At 39.4% G+C, this 20,772-nt stretch overlaps 1 protein-coding gene across 3 annotated transcripts in view; it reads right to left on the bottom strand.

Moving 5' to 3' along the window:
* The window catches only part of TET1 (tet methylcytosine dioxygenase 1), a 63,596-nt gene that overhangs the window by 21,840 nt on the left and 20,984 nt on the right, over window positions 1-20,772 (bottom strand). For all 3 annotated transcript variants that reach the window (XM_039553518.1, XM_039553516.1, XM_039553517.1), the window contains 3 exons: window positions 7,786-10,309; window positions 6,467-6,557; window positions 5,742-5,835 (listed from right to left, as the gene is read on the bottom strand). In XM_039553518.1, the coding sequence (XP_039409452.1) occupies window positions 5,742-5,835; window positions 6,467-6,557; window positions 7,786-10,309 (2,709 nt within the window). The remainder of the gene's footprint in view (window positions 1-5,741; window positions 5,836-6,466; window positions 6,558-7,785; window positions 10,310-20,772) is intronic.

The following is a 20,772-nucleotide window of genomic DNA, read 5'->3' as shown; positions in this document are numbered from 1 at the left end:
TGCTGAATTCTCTCTTCTTGGTGGTGCATCAAAGGAGACAGCTCTGAACAGCTGCTGTCAATCCAATCCTGTAAAGTTCCTTAGCCATTTCTGCAGGAGTATCACTGATGTGCAATACCTGCAATTATCTGCAAACACTTCTTTTCCATTTGCTCCTGGCACCAGTGCTGCACTGGTTACAGATGAGCAGATTGCAGTACATACAGGCTGATTCTTCTGCAATCACGCCACCAGCACTGCAGAAGTGAGGACAAAATCCATGTCTCAGCTCCCACTGCTCTTCCCCTCCTCACTCCCTTAGGCTTCCCTTTCTGCCAGACTGCAGCCATGGAAAGCTGCCCTTGGTTTGATAGGGATGTTTGTTCAGAGGTCACGTTGCTTTAAATAAAGTAGTGAGAATGCCAAAATTCTTGCTCTTTAATAATACTTAACCTTGTCTACCTTAACACAGCTTTTCTCCTTCATTTTTTACTTTATTACTATTACTTAAGGAACAGCTTTACTTTGGATGATGTTACAAACATTTTTGTCCAAACTGAACTCCTCTAATTCTGTATTTAGCCAACATTGAAAATAGTGCCTGCACAGCTACACACACTAACATAATGTGGCACAACACTATGGCAAGAAAGTGATGCTCTAATAAAACATTATCCAAAAAAGTGAGCAAAACCCCCACCAACCACCCTCTCTATCTGCTAAAAATAATTTCCTTGAAGACTTCTCCTATGGAGAACATCACTTAATCATAAAGACAGTTCAATAAATGAAATAAAAGCACAAAGTACAGTAGGCTGTTTAAAGCAAAACGGAACTGCATATCCTACTTACACCTGTGTCTAGGAGACAGTCAGTCCAGCAGAATTTACTTTAAAGCCTCTTTCAAATCTATTTTTAAAATTCCCCACTCATGTTCCAAATTACATGACAGCTTCACTGTCCCCTACAAACAGGGCTGCACTGTAACTTCTGACCCCTTAACTGCCAAGCAGGATACAGAAAATAACGATCACAGAGCCATTTGCCTTTAATAGATTACACATCTCTTCTAATACCAACAATAACAGAGCGAGAGTCAAAGCAGGAGTAACTTCTCCATTTTCTCACTTTCTCAATTCCCACTTTCAATGACTTTCTCAACTCAAACCAAACTAGCAAATTGAAGAAAAACATCTTCTCTGCATCTATAGAACAGTTTATTGTTATTAAGGCTCACTCAGGACTTCACAAATTGTAGTTTCTGGCATTTAATTACAAATTCCTATCAGTTCAGTGATCTAGAAAATCTTTATTATAACAGTGGGCCATCTAAGCATTACTTCAAAAACATTAGTTTTAGTGGCTAGTATCAGGTTTGTGTTTGTACAGGACTGGAATGAGGATTTTTATCTGTTTTTATTCCACTCCTACTTTTTTATTATTTATACAGCCTACTAATAAACAACCAACATAAATAAAATAGAGATCTGTCAAACTATAAATAAAAAACTCAAAAAGGGCAAACAGTACATAAGCGAAAGAGTCTAAGAAACAACTTCCAAAAGGCATAAAAGCACCATAGCATGGTATTTTCAAAGAAATTAGGGCTACCACCAAGATAACAGAATCGAAAACGTCAACGGATCATCCAACTGTTAATAAAAACCCAAAAACCAAAACCAACCAAACAAAAAAAGAAACAAAACAAATTTAAAAAAAAAGGCATTCAGAGAAGATAAGGCTCAAATGTTCACAAACAAGAAGTTTGGAAAGATTCCCATGTCAGAAAAGCTTCATAGGGGACACCCAAGAATTTTTTTTAAGTTAAAGCCCTGACAGAAGTGGTTAGAGAACAATATAGTAAAAAACAAACATACACACAAAACCCAAACCACCATTCCCTGCCCCCAAACAGCAGCCATTTGCCAAGTTCAGATGATACCCACAAAAGAAACTCAAGGATCAAACAACTACAGTATTAAATGTGATGTACATTGTCTTGATTTTTCATACATTATTACCAGAGCGCCTGAAGATTCCCAAGAGGACCCAGCTTTATAAAAAGCCCCCGGAAGAAATCAGTTAGTGCCGTGATCACATCAGCCTGGTATCTGTGAGGGCAAGGCACGGATCACCCAGGAAAGCTGATGCACAGGGAAAGCTCAAACTTCTCAAGTGACTCTGAGCTGGGCATTACCATGCAGGAATGAGAATCTGGCATAAGGATTGAAAGTGCTATGAAAATCCCAAATTGCTGCTCTGCAACAGTGAAAAAGCAAAAACAACTGCAAGGAATTACTGGGAATGGAGCACAGGGATGAAATCATTATTGCCAACATTGTAACTCCCAGCAAAAGAGAACAGGAAGGAAAGGCAAAAAAGATGACAACATTTATGAAAGGCAATTGAACACAAAAACACTGCTTCCAGCTCAGGGAAGCACAAAGCTGTGAATTACTGGAAACCAAGTGAGTTTTCTGGAGCAAAAGTGAGCAACTGCCTTGCTCTTCCACCTTTGTGCTATTTATCAGTCATGGAGACACAATATTGGCAAAAAGAACCTCAGCCTGACCTGGAGGGTTTTGTCATTTCTTCTCTCTCATCTTTTTTCCAGAGCTGGAGCTTTAAAAATTGCATTGCAACTCCAAATGAAGGCAAAGATAGCAGTGATACCTTAGGTGATCCAAGTCAACATCCACTGAAACCAGGAGAAGGAACCCACAGGAAATGGATTTAATCCAAAACCAGCAAGACCCAAAGCTCAACCCCCTCTGAGGTCTGCAGTGATGTGCCTTTGGCTTCAGTGCTGCAAGATGATGCCTACAGTGAGCTAACTTTCACATAAATTGAGGTAATTGTAACTTACCATCACACAGAGCAGGAGAAAACCAAACCACAACACATCTGTTACCAGCTAAAGCTCTGATGAAACAGTGGGACCAGTGAGTTCAGTCACCACTGGCTGGTTCTAGGGGATGCACAGTAACATGAAACCTTTCATTACACAAACAGGCTACTAAGAGTGACAGGCCAATCATTTCAGTACTTCAAAACTTTTCTTTCTTTAACATACTAAGAAATAGTATGATGACATGGACAAAGCAAAAAAGCAAAAGAAATCCAAACAGAAAAGAAGGAAGAATACATTTATCCCAGCAAGTGTCCCAGAATGCTAAGTTATTTTCTGACCACACACCTGTCACCTACACAGATATCCACACATTTGGAATCTGTGGCAAAACTCTATTAATTCTGTTTTGACAAACAAATGAGACAACACAATTTGATGGGGAAAAGAAAAAAACCCAGAGGTCAAGCAATGTTCTTGCTGCCTCATGCAGTGAAAACAATCACAAGCTCATCTTCCCAGTTTGTGTGGGTGTCAGTCTGATACCAACACATAGCACAGGCACAAGGTTTCCAACCCTAGGCAGTATTTACTGAAAACGTTTAACTAATAGTAGCATTCTTGTTCATATCCAGAGGCACAAAGTATCACCCTAAAATATAACACATTAAAAAAAATACAGAAGAGATGCTTATTATTAAAAGAGTGAAAGAGAAATAATTCTGCAAGTTAATGGCAACCTGAAACCTATGGAAGAGAACATCAGCTCCTCCAGGAGAAAGGAGTCTGTCTCAGAAGATGTTTAACACACCAGGTACATGTTGGGAGTCACTTAAGAGAAAATAACTTAGGAGTCACTCAGTATTATGGAATGCAGTCACTAACAGAAAAATGTATGGACACAGGTATTTTAGAAAGCCTCCTTAAATTTTAAAATGTTTCTAATGAACCAAAAAATAAAATAACCTAGTGGAAATAGGGGAATTTAATTGGGAAAAAATAGTTCAATGTGATCAACAGATAAGTTCCCTTCTTTTATTCTGTTTGCTTCAGCAGAGCTCCATCCCAGTGCTCTCAGCGGTGAGTCTCTCAGGAACCCTAAGGGCAAGAGTATGTCCATCTACAAAGCAGAAATGAGTCTGTTCCAAAGGACACTGGAAATGAGTAAGTGAAAGTCCCTGTGCAGCTACAGAGCCTCATGGCTACAAGTATCAAAGAGCACAGCAAGCCTTTTCCAGACGCTTTCAAACAAATTTCACCATTAAGTCTCTTTGGTTTAGCCAAAACCCAAATATGCTCCATAAAAGGATTAAAAGTAGCACTGCCCATGAAAAATTAATGCAGCATATTAAGAACATCAACCCAAAATATGGATTTTACTCAGGATGAAACAGTTCTACAGGGGATGTCAGGGATTCCTTTCCCTCTCTTGTACTGAACAGCCACACAGTAACAGCAGACTTGGAAAAACATTCTTCCTCTTTAGGTGTAAACTCACACAAAAGAAAGTCACTGCTCCCTAGAACTCCAGTTAAATGAACATTGCAGTTGCCTCTCACAAACATTTCACATACAGAAAGGTGAAAATCTAACTGGAGAGCAGGTCCCTATACCTTAAACCAGCCCTTTCCATAGGCACCCCAGCACTTCGACTGTCACAATGCACACACCTGTGGGACACCATAAATCCTGCCACTTCTGTCTTATATAAAACACAGTATGTTGATACTGGCAACAGAAAAATCAAGGTTAAGAGTTAGTTTTAAATGCCTTCTTCCTTTTAGCTGCTCACAACTGTTTCTATGGTAAAATTTTTAGCTCCTGTCCTCTGTTAAAACTAAGTGTTTTACTTAGTTGAAACACTGAGAAGAATCTTACCAGTCTTTTTGGATGAATTGTTTATGAAATTAGTTTTAATTTTTTTTCTTGGATACTGAATTTGTTATTAAATATTATCTGAAGCACGAGCGCATATGTGATTCCCTTCTGAAAAATATTTTATGTATTGAGTATAAAAAACACATTTGTTCCAACCACAACCAGTAAATGTTTAACATGCAAATTCACTCACATACAATATGCAATAACCTTATTTTTGGCATGTAGTTACAAGCACTACCCTATCAACTGTACAGTTACCTTCAGTTTTTTCAATCAAGTCTGAAATTCCTAAATACAGCAATACATTTTTTTTCTTTTAACAACCAAGTTCTTTTATTATTTCCAAAACTCAGTTTACAAGATTTCCAGTCTACTTTTTACCTCCCTCAGTGGTTTCAGCAAAGATTAAGGACAATCATTTCTTTCCAAGCTCTCTCCTGGAGCTTGTGTCTGTTACCTCATTTCCTGGCTCCTATGAAGCAATGCAAGACAAGACTTTGGTGAAAACTATCATCATAACATTTACATTTTCAAATACTGAGTTCAGTACCTCAAAAATAGTAATGAACCCCTTAGCATATGAGATTGAAATTCTCCCATCACTCTCTTTTCTTCTAGTGGTCATGCAACTGAGAAGGGTTTTTAAAAATGTTCCTGGATAGTTTTCCAACTCCCTCAAGCAACCATCCCTTCTTTTCTCTCTTTCACAATTTCCAATGACATATTTTACAGAACACCCCAACTTGCAGACACTGTCAGGGTATTTCTACCCTTGTTCATCTCTGCTAGCTCTGTTAAGCCTCTTCCTTTCACATTCATTCAAACCACCGTACATAACATACAGCACCACACCTTAAATTTAAATTTAAAAAAACCCAAACAAATTGTTTTCCTTAGCTTCATCATTCAGGCAGACTTTTCAATCAATTAAGAATCAGATCTTCATTAAAGACCAGATTATATTTGAAGTCAAGGACCGCACATCATTTGAAACCACACAAAACAACTTAATTGATTTAACATAAAAACTTACCCACTTGGCAATTGGACACCCCTGAGAGCTTTTTCCTTCCTTTCCTGTATAAACCACTACCTCTATTCTTACAGCGCTTCCTTTTGCTCCATACCTGCATTAAAAAAAGTTCATGAGTAAAACAAACTACTGTAGACCATTTTAAAAGAGGAAACATTTTCAATAAAGGATTAATGAATTTATATTTACTGAGAACAGAAAAAACCTGAAGTATTTATAAAGCAAAAAAAAAAAATCCTTTTAGTTTAAAACCCTACTTGCAAGAGTAGTTTTTGACATCTCTCCTCTGATAAACTTCTGCCACTAAGGAAATGTTATCTGGGTAAGAAAATGTGATCTACATACAAATCCTAGTGCAACCAGTCACTAATACGACCTTTTTCTTTCCAGTTTGCCACAGCTTCTTCACAGGTAGGACACCAGAAAACCTTATTCTGCCAGCTGCTGATCTCTGTCCTTCCTATTGACTTCAAGGGCACCTCAGAACACGCTGCACTTGAACTTCAGCCCTGAGGTTGCAAGGACTCAGAAAAGACACGAGTTTGGACCTGAAGTGCTCGTGTTCACTGCATGCACATCTGAACAAGAAAACACTTTACAAATAAGTACTGACAAAAGTTCAGTAAAACAAAGCTAAACACAGCACTTCATTTCTCAGAGCTCTACTTCTTCCCTGTTTAGACAGTCAAAAATACAATGAGCATTAAAAGCTGAATTTTCCTCACCTGTTCTCCATAATTTCTCTCACAGCAGCAACACTTGGTCCTGTCCCGAGGTGCGTGTAATAGGGCCCTTCATCTTTTTCTATAATTTGCTCTGTAAGCAGGAAAAGAAAATGATGTTGGCACATACAAAATTTATTTACCCCATTAAAAGTAAACTTACAAACAGTTTACGGAAATGCCTTCCAAATTAAATTAGAACACATAAAATTTGATCCTGAAATATCATGAACAAAGAGTATGACAAGCTTTTTTCTTCAGACACTTTGAAGTTATTTTATACTTCTTTCTTTTGATGATTCTGCTAGTATTTTTTTTTAATGTTATAAAGTAAAACCCTAATTATAGCAATATTTTGCATTCTTTAAAATTTTCATAAGAGGAGCTGGCATGTACTGACTAAGTAAAATTCCCAATATCCTTGTTGGTAGGAACATTACTAATTCATTTCAGACAAACGGGAATTGAGGGCAATAAAATAAATTAACTGATAGTCATATCCTACAGAACAGAAAACATAACCCAGGCCTCTTAACAAGCACTCTGTAGATTCAGAACATGAAAGCCAAGATGAAACAATCTGCCTGCGTACGATTTGTTGTGAAGGGTCTGACTTGTCTTTCCATCTGGGTGCTCTGATAGCGACAACAAAGTGCGTCTCACACTCTCAGCCGAGCTGTGTTTGCACAACCCTCCATGCAGAGCTTGCTCGGACATCTCCTGCTGCAACAGAGTTACTCTGCAAGTGGTCCCACCTCAACTCCACCTGAGCTCTCCTCCACGTGGCCAGGTGTCAGGACCCTTGGACATGGACTCTTCCAGGCCATCTCACAGTGGCCATTGGGACTAACAGTGACAGGAACAAGGCCACCCCCAGCTATGCTCTCCTGCTTGCCTAACAGATTTAGGCAACAAGGACAATACACTGGGACACTATTGCCCAGCCCACTCAGGCACAAACCAGTTCTACACCATGAAAATCATGACCTGATACCATGCAGGTAAGTACACATAAAGCACAAATCAGCAATGGCAGAACAACAAACAGAAAATCTCCCTTTCTTCCAGGTTCAAATTTAAGAGGAGGATTTAAACCTGCCAGCTGGAGTACAAAAAATACTCAATTCTGCTGTGTTTTGCAAGCCCAAAGAACACCAAGCAAAAGTTACAAAGAGGGGAAAGATAATTTCCTCCTTTCTTCTAATGGTTGAAACACTGATTCTTTTGCAACAGCTGTCACATACACTTCCTCACATTAAAGGAAGCAACATGAGCACACCTCCATTTGAAACGTACAGGCAAAAGTTAGCAAAAACACTTACCAACACAGTCACAAGTTGGCAATTCAGATTGTCCTTTTTTGGTAGGTGTGTCTATTAAATTTTTTGTAGGGGTATCAAGAAACTTCATAGGTGATTCAAGGAAACTGCTGAGCGTGTTTTTTGCTGGGGAACACCCTGAGTCACCTGTGCTCTGGGCGTGGTCAGTACCCAAACTGGTTGATGTCAGAACGGTCACCTCACCCATACACTCCATATTCCTGAGAGCTTCAGCAGAACCTGGTACCTGGGCCCCACCACAGGGAATAGGCAGCACCTGTGACTTCGGATCTACCTGTTGAACCTGCTGAACATAGGCTTTGTTTTCACTACACATTTCGTTAGCTCTCAGGTTAGACTCGTTAAAAGTTGGTGGCAAAGGATGCGCCTGACTGACATTTGCTGTTTGCTGTACCTGAGAAATACATTTTTCTGTAAACATCTGTAGGTTTTCAGTTGGTCTTTTCAACAAGGATGCTGTTTTCAGCTGTGAAACAGCCAGAGGATTACGGGAGGACAGGTCGCTATGTTGGCTACGTGCAACAACTTCATTTTTCAGTGGATCAGTGCCTAGTGGGTCACTGGTGCCTGCAGTTTTCATTTGCTCATTCACCACTTCACAGCCAAACAACCTGTCTTTTTTTTTCTCCTGCGGTGCCTCAGGTAAACATCTGTGGAATTTTATCTGTGCCTGTGGGAGAAATAATCTAGTTTTTTCTTGTGATCCTAAAGTATTTTGACTGAGCACTCTCTGTACTTTGGTTCTTGGAGATTTTTTTTCAGACGGAGCTACCCTGGAGTCCTGTGGCATGGTTTGACCAAGCTTGTGCAGCTTTGATGATATCCAAATGTCCTGCAATTCACTATGCTGGCATGACAACAGCTCTAGCTGGTTTTGATTATTTTGTTGATAGCATACTTCTTGAGGCTTCTTTCTGTGTCTTGGTTTCCATGGCACAGCATTTCCTTTCTTATTTGTTACTTGCTTTTGCTTTAACAGTAAGGAACTATAGTTTTGCCTAAAAAATACAGATTCTTTCTTCTGCAACACATCTTGGTTATATTTTGGCTGCCTCTCATGTGATATTAGATTAAGCAGTGATGCCTTTATGTCATTCTTCTGCTCTGGATTTGTCTGGTTTGATTCAATCAGCGCTGCCAGTTGAGTTAGTTGTGCAGCTACATCCTCTTCATCCTGGCTGTGAATTCCTCCTTCTTTAATCAAAGAACTACCTTCCAATTTCAAATCATTACATGTTGGCTTTTGCTCTAACTGGCCAGGAGTTTCCAAGCTGTTCCTTGTTTGCTGGACATTACATGAAGCATTGCAATACCCTGCAAGGGTGACTGGCTCATGAGCACAACTTTTCTTGGAATCATATCCTGAAAATGATGTTGCACTAGATGTTAAGTCAGATAAAGTTTTGGTATCTCTTGAGGATAACTGTAATTTATACATCTCCCCAGCCAGACTGGCAGGTTTATCACACAATTCAGACACTGAACTTTGGCCATTGTATAACACTGCCTTATTAGGGAGCTGCTTCTGCGAGTGAGTGCAGTGAGCCAAGAGCTGTTGCTCATTCTGCAAATAAGTGTCTTTGATTTCTTGTAATGCAGAGGACGTGAAGGAGGATGAGATATCCCTTTTAAAACCATGGAGCAAGTTGCAAGTTGCTTCTCCTGGACATTCAGTACTTTCAGTTTTAGCTGGTGAAGTTGTTTCTAAAGGAGCTTCAGACAACTGTGTTAAAGCTTCAATAGCTACAACCTGCTCCAGAGTTAAATTTCGGGTTTTAATCAAGGACAGGAAAGTCGGCTGGAGTGCAGAATTCTCAGGCTGTGTATCCACATGAGGGACTTTAAAGCCATCCTTCCCTGTCTGCAGTTCCTCTTCAGGCAGTGGAGGACAACACAAGCTTTCCTGCAGATCCAAGCTGGAACCTGTCTGCAAAACTGACTTATCAGAATACTCAGAGATGCTGCAAGTGCAGTTTTCCTCTTTCATTAAAAGATTCCCTTGGTTTTCTGGGTGAACACAGCCAGTGCCACTTGTCAGAGTGCTTACTACGTTATTCAGATTGGTACCCTTCGGCCATTGCATGTGGGAGTTGCTTGTCAAATCTGTCCTTTCCTCTACAGATACATTTTTCAGTGAAGCAACTGCTTCTGGTGGTGAATAATGCAGGGTTTTTATGCCATTTTTGATAGTGTGCACAAAGGATTTTTTTTCAGCAAACTGACTGGGAGCGGCTGCTCTTTCACTGTGGTCAGCATGTTTCAAGTGTTCGGTGCCCGTCACAGCACCACGGATGTCGCCGTTGACATGGACACCAAAGGATGGCTTCTCGTTATGTGCCCACTTCTCTGCTTCTAAGCCAGTCATTCTCTCTTTCTCCTTACACTGCACATTTTCAGTGGGTACTGCTTGGTTTGTCTTCACCCTGTATTTTTCACCATGACCACATATACTGCATTCCATGAGTTCTGGTCTGCGGCCATTTACTGGTTTGTTTTCTAAATTTGCCTATAAAACAAAAATAAAAAACCTTTGTTGTAACAGCTGTTCAAAGCATGTTAAAAATAAGAGGCTTCATATTTACAGCAATTAAACCCTCCTTTGACAGATACGAGAAATATCCTAATTAGGCACAGACATCGGAAAAGAACAAAACAGGAAGTTATAAAATAACCTGAAGGCTAAAGACCCTTATCCATATTTATAACTATTTTTCCCCACTGTTGAGGGGCAGAGGAAGAAATTGTGTAAATGTGGGTGGTGGTGGGAGACTAATGAAATGAATAGTCAGATAAACGATGTTAGCATTTAGAATTAGATGTAAGGATTCAATTTTTAATAAATTTGCATAAGCAGATTAAAAATAGGTTAAAAACTTTTGCTAAAAGCAAGACTGAAATCCAAAGGCTCATACCACAAAGCTCAGCAGTATTTTGGCATAATTACATTAATTTGGCTAGACCAATAAACTGGCTAAACCAATATACCACTTGGTTGGACACTCTAGGTAATCCTGAAAACCAACCATTCTTGCTTCAAGTCCTTAAATAATTACAAACCCTAAGCAGCAATGAATAGAAAGCCAATTTACATCAGCTCACTTGGAAGTTATTCTTTAAACAGTTGTTTAGCTTCTGTATTTAGAAGGAAATTTCCATGTTTCTCAACAGTCTCTCATGTAAGCTATTCAAAACTGTATTTCAGTAAATGCTAAATTCTACTATTTCGTTATAAATGTTCATCTTCACTGATATTATACAGTACAAGTGATTGAAGCAATGTCAAAATCTAGACAGAGTCAGAATACTGTGTCCTAGAAAGCACATACATATGAGCCTTAAGATAGTATTATGGATATGAAGTAAGGAGTCATGCAAAGCAAAAATAAAACAAATTAAGGCAGAAACTTAGGCAAAAACAGTAATGAAGGCAGGAATCCAATTTTTCTTATGCTATTCAGATTTTAATTATATTAAATTTCCTTTTAAAAAATAATTTTAAATCACAATAGATAGTGCTGGCACTTTATCTGATTCCAACATTTAAGAGTTCTTCAATCACCTGTAACCTTAACCCACCCAGACAGCTTTTCAAACCAGCAATACAACGGGCTAATTAACCCTATGTAGGCATTACCTCATAGCAGTGCCCAGAAAATACCACCTGCTATGAACCATTCAGTTAACTCAGAAATGGTTCTGTGGTCATACCAACAAAGGGTATCGACTTCTGAGAAAACTCAAATCTATTTTGCATTTATTTTCCTATGATTATTATAAGCATCAAGATGGAATTGCCAGAAACCTCCCGGCAAAACAAGGCACACAGAGCCAGCTCTATCTGGAGCTCAGTGGTCACCTTGAAATTGATAGAACACAAACCCAAGAATCCACAGCATGTCCTAGATCTTAGGAGAGCCATCATAACGTCTCATGGAAATGTCATGTAAAAACATGTCCAGCACCTATGCAGCTAAGTCAAGCCTACAGATATTATATACAGAAAGATTCCTTATTTAGTGTCTTCTCATTACACACAGATGCTGACGAATGGTCTGTGAGCTGGAGCTCCTCCATTTTTTTTTTTTCACTGAAAATCCTGGTGATTTTCAGTGAAAGATTCCCAGACCCAGGGGGTCACTGAGCACTTTCTAAGGGATCCACAAAAGCTGAACGGGTTCCACAATTCTATTGCTAGCAGGGTTAAATGCATTGCACAGGTCTCTGTAACTGTACCAGAAAATATTTTCTGGTCCACAATAAAAGAGTAAAACCCCACAATTCTATACCCGCACAAAAGCTGAATTTCAATTACCTTAACTTCAGACAGAACTAGAATATGAAATTGTTGTTCTTTCTTAGGCAAAAGTACATCTAGTATCTCTACCAATCCAAAAGTTGCCCAACCATGTAAAATTGTTATTAAAAATTATTTATTCAGACAATTAGGAGGCTGAGGACATAAAATCAAATAGATGAAAACTAATTCCCCATCATTTGTACATTTTCAACATAACACCATATTTTGTATTCCATTCATCGTTAGAGGGATTGTTCACTGCATTAAAAGAACTAACAACCTACGTCTGGTAATTTGGGAGCCATAAGAGGCATAGGGAAGGAAGAAGCTTCATCCACAATTAGCAGAAATGGGAAGATCTGACACAGAATCCACTGACAGCACTCAGTACAAAAGTGTCATCACAGTCCTCCCAACTGGACTGTTCCTCAATAAAATATTTTATCTGATCAAAAAGCACTGCTACACTCAAAAAAACCCAGGATACTGCTTTATCTGCTAGTACTGCACAGGTACAGCGCTGTGTCCCTACAGAACCCCAGTGATCCCAGCAGCAAAGGTGGAATTGCTTAAAAAATATATATATTCTTCATACTTCCTAGTTTCCACTAACATTACTAGAAGCTACCCACATGCAAGAAGAAGAAAAAAAAACCCAGATGAATCATATCACTGGCACGAGTTAGTTTATATTTTATTTTTCCACATGAAGACAAAATATTGTCATAAAATCAGATGTTATTGTTTTAATCAAACTCTGCCTTTGGAGCACTGTGTTGCTTTATCTCCTATTACTGAACTGCAATGGATCCTAAAAGATACCTTTTCTTTTCCCTCAAAAACAGAAAAGGCCACTGGATAGTCTGTTAGTATGTGAAGTTAGTATTTCCCACCACAAAGAGAAATGCAGACACACTACAAGGGACAGAGCTCATTTGATTCTTCCCCTCAACCTAGGAAAAATCTATCTTCAAGTCCTGAATCTGAATGTAAAAAACCCAGTGAAAACTACAGACAAGGATACCACAACCCCAAGCAACAGAGTTAACCTTCATGAGAGTTAAGCAATGAAGTCTGATTTGATCAGTTTCTAAGGCTTTTACACAAATGTAATGAAAAGCTGAAGAATAAAGCAGATCAATACTAGTAATTTCCTCTCCTTCTCATTAAGGAGAGCTCTACTCTGCCAGGAGACATGAGCCACTAACTAATCATGCTCAAGCTTAGGCTCTGAAGTAGTTTGTGCTATCAGGACAGGAACCACAGGGTCTGCTGTGGCCGTTGCTGTATTACTTAAACTTCAACCAGATATTATCTCATATACACACACACAAGAATTCACTCTGTGAGCTAATGCTTCCAGCACACACAAACAGCCAGTTACAGCAAATCATTTGACATTCTGAAAACAGTCAGACTTACTATTAACTTCTCTTAACACATGATGCCCCCTGAGGTAACACAGAATTCACCAACTCACGATCAAAATGCAATGCTTAAGCTACCCCAAAGATATTTCCACATCTGAACAGCAAGCAGGCCATCGATTTGTGTCTCTCATTTCAAACCTCTACAGGTGGTAAAAATACACACTGTACTAAAGGACACCACCGTGATCAATTACTCTCATAAACAAGAAATAACAGATGATGCCCTGTCCAACTACTGATAAAATGGCTCTACAAGCAATCTTGATGAGTAACACAACACTAATGCCAAGTCCCCCCTAAGCAACCCTCCCTGTAAGATTCTGCCCAGGTCCCATAAGAATACAGTGCCCAATAGATCAAACAATACTTGCACCCCCTGCTTGTGTCAAAAACTGGGACGGCCCAAAAGACAGCTCTTCCAGGGTCACAACATTCATCAGCACAAAAGGATAAGTGGGTGAGAAGCGCTTGCAAGCTGCGGTGCCATGAGTAAGCCTGGATCCTGCTGCGTGTCTGCAGCCACACAGCCAGCCCCACATGACCCTCCAAGCTGGGACAGAGCTGGCAGCTCCTCAGAGTTCCAAACCCACAATTTAAGTTTTGCTTCAGAAAAACTGTTTGGGAAAGACCCCAAATGTACTTCCATCTAACATTCAAACAAGGTGTTTGATTCATGGTCCGACTGTCAGATGTCACTGGCTCACCAAGAGACAAGAAAGCACCACCCAGCTGACCAGCAGCAATTTACTCTTCTGTCATTTATTCCTGCTGTCTACTGTCTGCTCCCCAGGACATGCAGAAATTCAGTGGAATCAAGGACTTGCACTGGACAGGACCAACATACAGGGATAAGGAGATAAGACATGGATAGGACAGGCAACAGGGAGACAGAGCACAGGTGTGGAGAAACAGCTGCTTATACCAAGTGCTATGTAGGAAACTGTGCACTGGTTAGAACAGAGGCAAATGTAAGGTGGGATGCTGTGGAAGCTATAGGCCACCTCCTGAATACAGCTAAGTTTTCTTTTTGGTTTGTTTTTTTCATTAAAATAAAGGCAGATGCAGTAATACATTTAAGAATAAACTATTTCAGACCACATGACATGTTTGACTACTGCAATAATGCAGACAGCAGCAACCTGCTATAAGTTACTGCCCAAGGCTGCAGCCTGAACAGGGTCTCCAAGCAGGCTCCCGAAAGAGAGAACAGCAGAGTAGAGGCCAAGATGCAAGCTGGGGCATATTCCCCATCAATCTCTTCATAGGCACAAAGCAGTTACCAGCACACTGCTTAACTGTGGACATGAAGGAGTCTCTCAGGGTACCACACTCCTACAGCAGCTCAGCTAAGGCACATTTTCTATAGGTCTTAATCCAGAGAAACAGATTGGGGACATTTGTTAACGTTACACAGCCTGAATGTATAAGGTGTTCTGTTCCTCAAGAGAGCAGCATTCACAGATGGCATTGAGGGACAGGACAGAACTTGGCAAAATTATGTTGACAAGTTTTACCACAGAAGCTGATTTATACAGAAACTCAGGGGAACAAGAGGCTCTGCAAATCTGGAGAAAGGAACCTGACCTGGGGCAGGACATTCAGGCTTTCCTGGAGGGATCCCCATCACTTCCAATTTCCCCGAGTATAAAACCACCCTGTCACCAACTTGAGCATCACAGTAGGTACCATTTCACACTGGATCTTACTACAGCTGAAAAGTCTGCTCTAGTTGCTGGTTGCTTTTTTTTTCTATGTCTGTAGCCACAACAGCAAAGAACATTCTTCCAAGCTACATCTTAGCTCTCAGTTTCATCTCCATTTAATCTACATTTATATCCTCTTTGCTATGTTCTTCAAACACCAGCCAACCTTCCCACCAGAAAAGCTCCTTATCACGTCTTTCCAGGAGGAATTAGTACATAACAGCCTCAAAGTCTTTACATATTTGTTCTCTTCTCTCCTACACCACTACCATAGCAGAGCCTTCCCACTCACCTTGCGTAACTACTTCAGCGAGACCACTTACAAAGAAAATCTACAGTATCAGACCCTAAAGGATACACTTACTAACAAAGTAAAAACTACAGGATACTAATTCTGACAGTAAAGGTTCCAAATGGTGACTCCCATAGAAATGTATTTACTGGACTACTACTTGGAAATAGGCTCTCTCAGCCACAAACTCAAATTGTTTCCATCAACTCCTAGCTCTATCTTGTAAAAGCTAGAAACAGGAGTAAGAAAAAACAGAGGGTGAAGGACACCCCATTCTCCTATGCAGGCATCCAAGAAGTGGATTTGTTAAGAAAGAAAAAACCCCAAACACTACAGTAATTTTTACGCCACAGAAGCAAATATAAACAAGCATCTTGCCTGGTCGTTTTCATTTTCCTTGGGTTTTGGATTTGGTTTGATTTGTTTTTTACTGGTGTTTTGAATTACTCAATCATTTGTCTTCAACACTGAAACCAAGCACTCAAAAGAGACCTTGGCAGCTCTGGAAAATATAGCACTCAATTAAGCCACAAAAGAAAAATTATACAATCAGCAGCAATATGTATTCCCTAATAGAACGTTCCCCTAATGTGCTTTAGCTCAAAAGCAGAGATGAGAGAAATTTAGTCTCTGAATTTACCCACCCTAGCTAATGTCTCTTGTGGTCTACTCATTTATGAAACCATCAGCACACAGTGTTAAGAAGTGCTGCCTGGCCCTTCCCTGCAAATGGAGAATGATCACAGTGTTCATAACAGGGACTTCAGGGAGCAAATCACAGCTATGTGTAACATTCTTAGCAACAATCTGGAAGAGCAGTAAATTAATACTTATAAAAATAGCAAATAATTCAAAGGCCAGACATGATGCTTCCTAAATTAAGCTGGCTAGACAACCATTTCACTACAGCTAAAGATAAATTGTGTATTTAGCAGGAGACATGGGACTGTATTCCCAAAAGGCAGGTTTCTACCTTGGAAAGAAGTGCCTTCCAGGAGGACATTAACACGGTCAATTATCAACTGCACAGTAACTATAGAAACTCCTGGTGCAACTTTATGGCTGAAAGGGTTAGTTCGATTCTTGGATGCATAAAGAACAGTATAATTAGGAAAAGACTGGTTACTTTCTATCCTGTACTTTGCACTTTTGCACCTGCTAGCAGAATAAAGCATCCTGTCCTGGCATCCCCAATTCAAGCAAGACATTGATATGCTGGAGAGGGCTTCGAGGACCACAAGAATGACAAAGGATTGAAACATCTTGAAGTGAAAGCCTCAAGTTCACTCTATACTCACTCTCTGCAATTTACCAAAGAGAAAGAAAATTGAAAAGCCACAAACTCCTGCTCAGTCTGTGTGGAAAAGAATGCTGATAACAGAGGGCTCCTTGTTCTAGTAGACAAAAGTATAAGACTCGATGACTATAAGTTAAGCCCAGAGAAGTCTGGCCTTGAACTGTGGTGCACATTTTTGCAGCAAGACAGAAAGAGCAAAGAAATTCTTTTAAGCATCTTGTTACGTGTTTGGATGCACTTTTCATCCATGGGAATTTTCAAATTCAAGTTCTTTGACCTATTTTTAAAAAAATTATGTTTAAACCAAATAAAAGGATACAGTCTTAAAACCTCCCAGCACAAGAACAAGTATTCATAATGATCTTTCCTGCGTTTACCACATGTGAACCAAACTGAGACAACTTAACTTCTCTTCAGGTTCAGCGCAGTAAAGATCCAAACTGCTAAGATAATAACATAATTTTCAACAGTTCCTGTAATCTAACCAGGAAGATATTCAGCTCCTTAATTTAGGACCAAGGTTCAGTGCCCCACCATCTGTTGTACAACCAATTACATTATTTACAAGTTACTACATGTTGGTAGCAGCTCTCAGACCAGAACTGCTAAGGACACAACACCATTCTAGCCTGGTTTTAAAGCTGATGAGGGCCCACAAGACAAAAAGCAGTAAACAATACTCTTTAGGAATAGAAAAGTCAGTGACCTGTATGTCAGAGGAGCAGCTTCATTCAGATTAAAAAAAAAAAAGAAATAGTCATGCTGAGTCACTTAAGACACCAGGCTACAAGGCAGCACTATTCAGGATTTTTCATCTACGTGTTGCTTACTCTCCTGAGGAAAAAAAGCCAAAAAAAATTGCAAATTATGTTTCCTATTCTGTCTGAGAGCTTGCACACCTATGGTTTAAGTAAAGCTCAAAGCAGAATTTGCACTGTAACTTCCACTTGCTATTTACAGGAGTAGCAGCTTTCACTTCCATCCTGGAATAACAGCAATGGTGTTATGGAGCAGCACTGCAACACTGGTGTTTGCACTGCAGAATTCAGACAGTGATCATCTGTCACAAAAGTGAATGCTTTGCATTTATATACACAGAGTAGCTTTTCCTCTTATTCACAAGTCCAAACTCCTTATTCTAGGAAAATTAAATGTAGAGCACCATTTTACTATGGGGCACTGATTAAATTATAATGCAATACAGACAGCATAAACAAAACACTGAGAAAGGAATTCAGTCAAGACACAAACCACTCAATTGTAAGTGAGCTTCAAAAAATCCTAATATTCTAGAAGGCTTAATATTAAAGTTGTTAGGAAAACAAGGACAGCCTTGTTGTATATAGCCTATATACTAATTTTACATAAATTAATGGAAAGGAATTATTGTTAGTTGCTTATATGTAAATGCTATTTTCCTTTTTCTTTATCTCATTTAAGTTTCATGCATTTAGCATTTAAAAAGAAAGCATGAATTCTTCTTACCTCCCCAATGAAATCCTACAATCAGGAATTTACTTTAGAGCAGCAATCAGATCTCTTGGCCTCTACAAAAGCAAGGCTCCTACTAACGTCAGTGGGAAAGTTTGCTGTTGTAGTATCAGCTAAAGTAACTTTCCCATAATCAGTAACACTAAACAAAAATCTTGGTATAACATGGCAGAAAGGGAAAAAAAAAAAAAAAAAAATCACAGAAGTGAAAAATCTGCTGCCACTCTGGTAAGTTTAGGGCTTCTCAATGGTTTTCTCCCACATCAATTGCTAAAAAGCAATAAACAAACTTACTTAGTAATATGCTATCAGATCCTAAACAGGTAGTACCGATTTTCAAAGCATTTTTTAGATATTATTGTCAATAAACGTATGTATAGCAGCATACTGAGAACAGATTACTGGAATTGGCAGAGCCATCTCAGTTATTTCAATGCCTGCATTATGTACAGCAAGTACAAGTACTGAATAAAGCTCCTAATGCAGTAGTGAATTCAAACAATACCCACAAAACAACATACCTGGAAGAGAACCCTGTATTTATTTTGTAAAACTTCATTAAGAACATCTAAACAACATATCAGTCAATATACCTACACAACTGACCTTCATCTCCTCATGTACATTTTCCTTTCTTTCCTCAAAGGATGCTGCTTTTACTGGATATTTTATGACATTTTTGATCACAAACACATTTTCTACCTTTTTCGAAGCTCCACTTCTAAATACAATAAAGTGGAAAGCCCTGCACTAAAACATACCATGAAAGTCAAGATCTACAAATAAATAGTGATTCAAAACATGCAAACCGCTTCAAAACCACTGTGATCACAAGGTTCAGCCTGGCCTTACTCAGTGTTTCCCAGCATCGATGTGCCTCTGCCCCTACCAATCCCTGAGGAGTGGCACTATCCTCACAACTGCTCTGCTACAGCAGCAAATGAGTTAAAACAGAAAACCCTGCTCCTCCCTGTCTCCTCTCCAAGGACATCTTCCCTCAACATTTTGGGGAGTTGTGGGGCAAAGAGCAGCACGGTGGTGCTGCTGAGCAAGCACGGGGACAGGAGACATGGATGGGAGAGGTAGCAGCACTGAATAAGGGAGCCCTACAGGAAAAGGGGGCAAGGCCAGCACAGTGTCTCTGCACACCCCATGAAAGAGTCCACAAGGGACAGGCTTCAACTCTACCAGAAACTGGAAAAATTAAGGATTAGAAAATAACTACAGTAAGATTAATAATCTACAGATCACTTACAAAGGCTTTCTTTGTTAGAGCGCTATTCAAAAACATCTACATACGTGAGTAATCCTGGCAGAACTGTACAAACAACATGCAAGTGCTTCACATGTTCAGGAGTGCATTCATGTGGAAGTGCTGGGAAAGCTGCACGGGCAAGTACCCTGTGCCAAATCACAACCATAATCATGCCTGCTCACATCGACTGGTTCCATGAGCTTAGCAGGAGCAAAAAAATTTAAAGATTTCATCCCATTTAGACAGATGCACATTCAGCTTGAAAAAGGTGAAAATTATAACATTTCTTTCAAAAAATGTTGGAAAAAATCCAGGTAACAGGTAATGATCTTACTTTTAGAATATAAGTTAACTGATTTGTGTAGGATGCTCTGATATCAAAAGTAAGGTCCACCTACCAAAAAAAGGGAGCAAAAAGACAGGGAGCAAAAAACAGGCAGAAACTTTCAACCAGTACTCAAGGTAATTTTAAATGATATTTACTGAAGTATATGCTCCAAGGTGATAATGTCTATTTTAAAAAGCCCGCAACAAGTATGATAAGTGCTTTCTGGACAATATCCTTTCCAACTTGTATTGTACCATTCTTCCTTCTTTCCCTGTAAAATTCCACAGCAGTGCAATTCCATCCATTGACTTGCTCATATCTCAGTTTAAAGGGGAAAAAAGTAATAAAATTTAATTCCATCCAGCTAAATATTTTGGCAGATTTTCTGCACTAAAAATATGCACCATAATTTATTCTAAATGTTCAAAATCAGTTCAATCCTTGCTCACTCCAATCATTAGCATGAACTTTAGCACTTCCTTTCCTAAACTTTGTTAACATATATATGACCTTGATCAAAAAAAGTGTATTTTTAGTTTCTTAGAGCTGCAAAACTAAAACTGCATCATAAAAAGGGCAATAGTAGGTCTGCCAAACCAACTTTGTTTTAAAGTTGTTTTTTTTTTTACAAGACCATGCTTTGTATGTAGGGAGGAGAAAAATTAAGAGGGTGCTCAATCAGCTACTTGAAGCCTTGGTGAAAATGAAACTTTTATGTTCCTAATATGATGTTTATAAACAACCCCAAAGTTCTAGATACTGAGTCATCTCTGGCTTTTGGCTTGTCTTCTTCAGCTGAGGGGATTTTACAGAGTGTGAGCAGGCACTGTTCGCACTTTCCTGGCGCCCTCGATCACCATTGCCGTGTTTATGCAG

This window comes from Corvus cornix, chromosome 6 (assembly GCF_000738735.6).
Source record: "Corvus cornix cornix isolate S_Up_H32 chromosome 6, ASM73873v5, whole genome shotgun sequence".
NCBI classification, from domain to species: Eukaryota; Metazoa; Chordata; class Aves; order Passeriformes; family Corvidae; genus Corvus; species Corvus cornix.
The sequence above is the reverse complement of the archived record's forward strand: the minus strand, read 5'-3'. Positions and strand labels throughout refer to the sequence as shown.